Here is a 2,777-nt window from a genome sequence, read left to right as displayed (position 1 = left end):
GAAGATAGAAGAGTTTGTTGAATCTGACGTGACATGTTCGTACGAACCCTTTGTACGAACAAAAGTAAGAGAAATTTAGGATAAGAATACGAACATCTTCTTGCATGAGGCCCAATGATCCCAAGCACACCGCCAGGGCAACGAAGGAGTGGCTTCATAAGAAACATTTCAAGGTCCTGGAGTGGACCTCAGCCCCATAGAAAACCTTTGGAGGGAGTTGAGAGTCTATGCTGCCCAGCGACAGCCCCAAAACATCACTGCTCTAGAGAAGATCTACAAGGAGGAATTGGGCCATACCAGCGTGTGARCCAACCTGAAGACTTACAGAAAACATTGCCAACAAAGTCATTGTCAACAAAGGATATTAAAAAAGTATTGAGATTAACTTCTGTTATTGACTAAATACTTATTTTCCACAATAATTTGCAAATAAATTATTTTAAAAATCAGACAATGGGATTTTCTTGATATGTGTTCTCATTTTGTCTCTCGTAGCTGAGGTCTAAATATGATGTCAATGACAGGCCTCTTTCATCTTTTTAAGTGGGAGAACTTGCACAATTGGTGACTGACTAACACCCCCCCCCCCCGTAAAACATGCAACATATGCATATGACAAAATATGTAGATTTTATTTTGAAATGTGGATTAAAAAAGGACAACAACAATGCATTTTCAACAGTTGTTTCCAGTCCGTCTTCTACAGAATTGATAATTTGGTCTGATTTAGCTATAAATAAGCATTTTGAGCTCATTAAATTCACACAATTACAGTGATATTTTCATAGCAAACTCAGCATTTTTTCGGTTTATCTGTGACCTAGAAGAGTTCTCGTAATATGAAATAGTTGATTGGATTGGCTGTTTTGATGACAATAGGTTGTCTGCCTACCCTTCATCAAACTGATGAATGCAGGTCAGAATAAGTGACAGAAATATTAAGCTAAATGTTCATTTTGATTGCAGCATTTGAGAGAAAAAAATCTTGCTAAAGCATTCATTTTGCCAAACGGTAAATTTTTGTTTATCTTCACTCTTTCTAATCACCAGATTGAACAAAATTTAGTTGGGTTTTAAGGTAAATAAGCAAAAAGATGGAGTATGACCTTTTTTCTATTTTTTTTACAAATTTATTTTAGTGGAGACCTGTTTCGGTTTTGACAAAACCTGCCTTAGGAAGGCTTAAAAGCAAATAAACCCAGGCCTTCTTCATCTTCAGTAAAGTAATTGAATACACAAACAGCCCACTGTCCCTCACGCGCATTCGTGCGTGTGTGTATGTGTCCAGTCGCTTGGTGCGCGGTTTCTGCAAACAGTGTGGCTCCAGACAGCGCTCACGGTTTCCATCATCAAACTCCAAGATGCGCCATCACAGTGGCATCCGGTCAGTCCTTTCAAGATAAAAGAAGAGCTCAAATCACACCGAGAACTTTAAAGAAATATTTGTTTTTTCTAGTAAATTATGAGGCGAACTGGATAAAACATACTTTTCAAGTTTACACAAGTAAAAAACATGTTGCTAATTTAGCCAATATGTTAAGTAGGCTTCTGAATTTTACACAGAAAGTCAAATTTGAAAAGCTTTTGAACTTTTGCATGTCTATTTTGTATAATTTTGGTTAGATTGAAATTCAGGTTTGTAAAATTGTTTTAGCTTTTTAGGTTTTGTTTATGATTTATGCGTTGTTCAACCAACATTACATAAACAATGGTCTTCAAATGGCAATGCATAGTAGGTATAAATAATTGGGACTTCTTTGGTGATTGAGTCATTATTTTGGAAATTTGTGTTCGTTTATTAATTCATTCAATTTTGTAGTATTGTGGAAAGAAACGTGCAAAAAACAACACTGTTTGCTATGATGTTGCTGTTATTGGTCTATATGTATTGCGCTGGTGGCAACAACTAGTATTATCTCAGGGCGGAAAATAATAGTTTTTAGTGCTTATACAAATGAAATGTGAAACGGGAAATATCGGAGCTTTTGTTTTGAAAACCAACCCTTGTTCCGGTGACGCTCTGCGTGACTCTCGTTAGCTTGACGCACTGGAGCGGCTCGCGGTGGCACGCGCGTCTCGCGCTTCAGTCAGCGGAATACAAACAGACCTTTTTTTTGTTGTTGTCAGAGAACAGGGACATAAYTGCTTTCTGAGGGCGTTCTGCGAGCTTCTTTTTCTCTCTCCGATGTTTTCGCTCGTGTCGCCGGTTGACCACCATGGGAGCAGGAACTGACAGACGAGGTCCGGGAGAATTGGCTGGAGGAGCCGTCCAGTGACAGCTGTTGTTATCTGACTGACAGACAGACCGGTGAAACGTGACGGACAGGTAAACCGCTGCGCGTTTCACATCTATGGCCTGAAAGGGACGATAAAAACAAGAGAATATGTTGTAAGGTGAGGCTTTTTTAATTTATTTGTGACTTTACCCTCCTTGTCGTGCAAGTATGGGGCTGTTGTAGCCGGTCACACGAGGACTGGAGGGTTAGCGCCTGGTTCTGTCTGCGCTCCGTCCCCCTCCGGTGGACAGCGACGAGTCTGGAGACGCGGACGGAGACGGGGCTGTTTTCGTAGCGGAGACATGGCAGCGGCCATCGCCAGCGGTTTGATCCGCCAGAAGCGGCAGGCGAGGGAGCAACACGCCCACCGACCGACCGCTCACCGGCGGCGGAAGAGCCCCGGCAAGAAGCAGGGGCTGTGCAACGGGAACCTGGTCGACATCTTCTCCAAAGTCCGGATATTTGGCTTGAAGAAGAGGAGGCTAAGGAGGCAAGGTGTGC

At 41.8% G+C, this 2,777-nt stretch overlaps 1 protein-coding gene and 1 long non-coding RNA gene across 3 annotated transcripts in view; one reads left to right on the top strand and one right to left on the bottom strand.

The window, feature by feature from the left end:
- Positions 1-609: 609 nt before the first annotated feature.
- LOC106529267 (uncharacterized) lies at positions 610-2,090 on the bottom strand. The gene is made up of 2 exons (XR_001311618.1): positions 2,003-2,090; positions 610-1,391 (listed from the first exon to the last, which is right to left on the bottom strand). It is a non-coding gene; the product is annotated as an uncharacterized LOC106529267 (long non-coding RNA).
- The window catches only part of LOC106529266 (fibroblast growth factor 14), a 53,538-nt gene continuing 52,796 nt past the window's right edge, over positions 2,036-2,777 (top strand). Inside the window, exons 1-2 of one of the 2 annotated variants that reach the window (XM_014024630.1) lie at positions 2,036-2,326; positions 2,444-2,771. In XM_014024630.1, coding sequence (XP_013880084.1) covers positions 2,579-2,771 — 193 coding nt within the window. In that variant the 5' untranslated portion in view covers positions 2,036-2,326; positions 2,444-2,578. Of the gene's footprint in view, positions 2,772-2,777 lie in introns of both variants that reach the window. The other variant, XM_014024629.1, reaches the window with a different exon arrangement.

Source organism: Austrofundulus limnaeus, unplaced genomic scaffold, assembly GCF_001266775.1.
Source record: "Austrofundulus limnaeus strain Quisiro unplaced genomic scaffold, Austrofundulus_limnaeus-1.0 Scaffold432, whole genome shotgun sequence".
NCBI lineage: Eukaryota > Metazoa > Chordata > Actinopteri > Cyprinodontiformes > Rivulidae > Austrofundulus > Austrofundulus limnaeus.
Note: the sequence above shows the minus strand (reverse complement) of the source record. Positions and strands in the feature narration are given on the sequence as shown.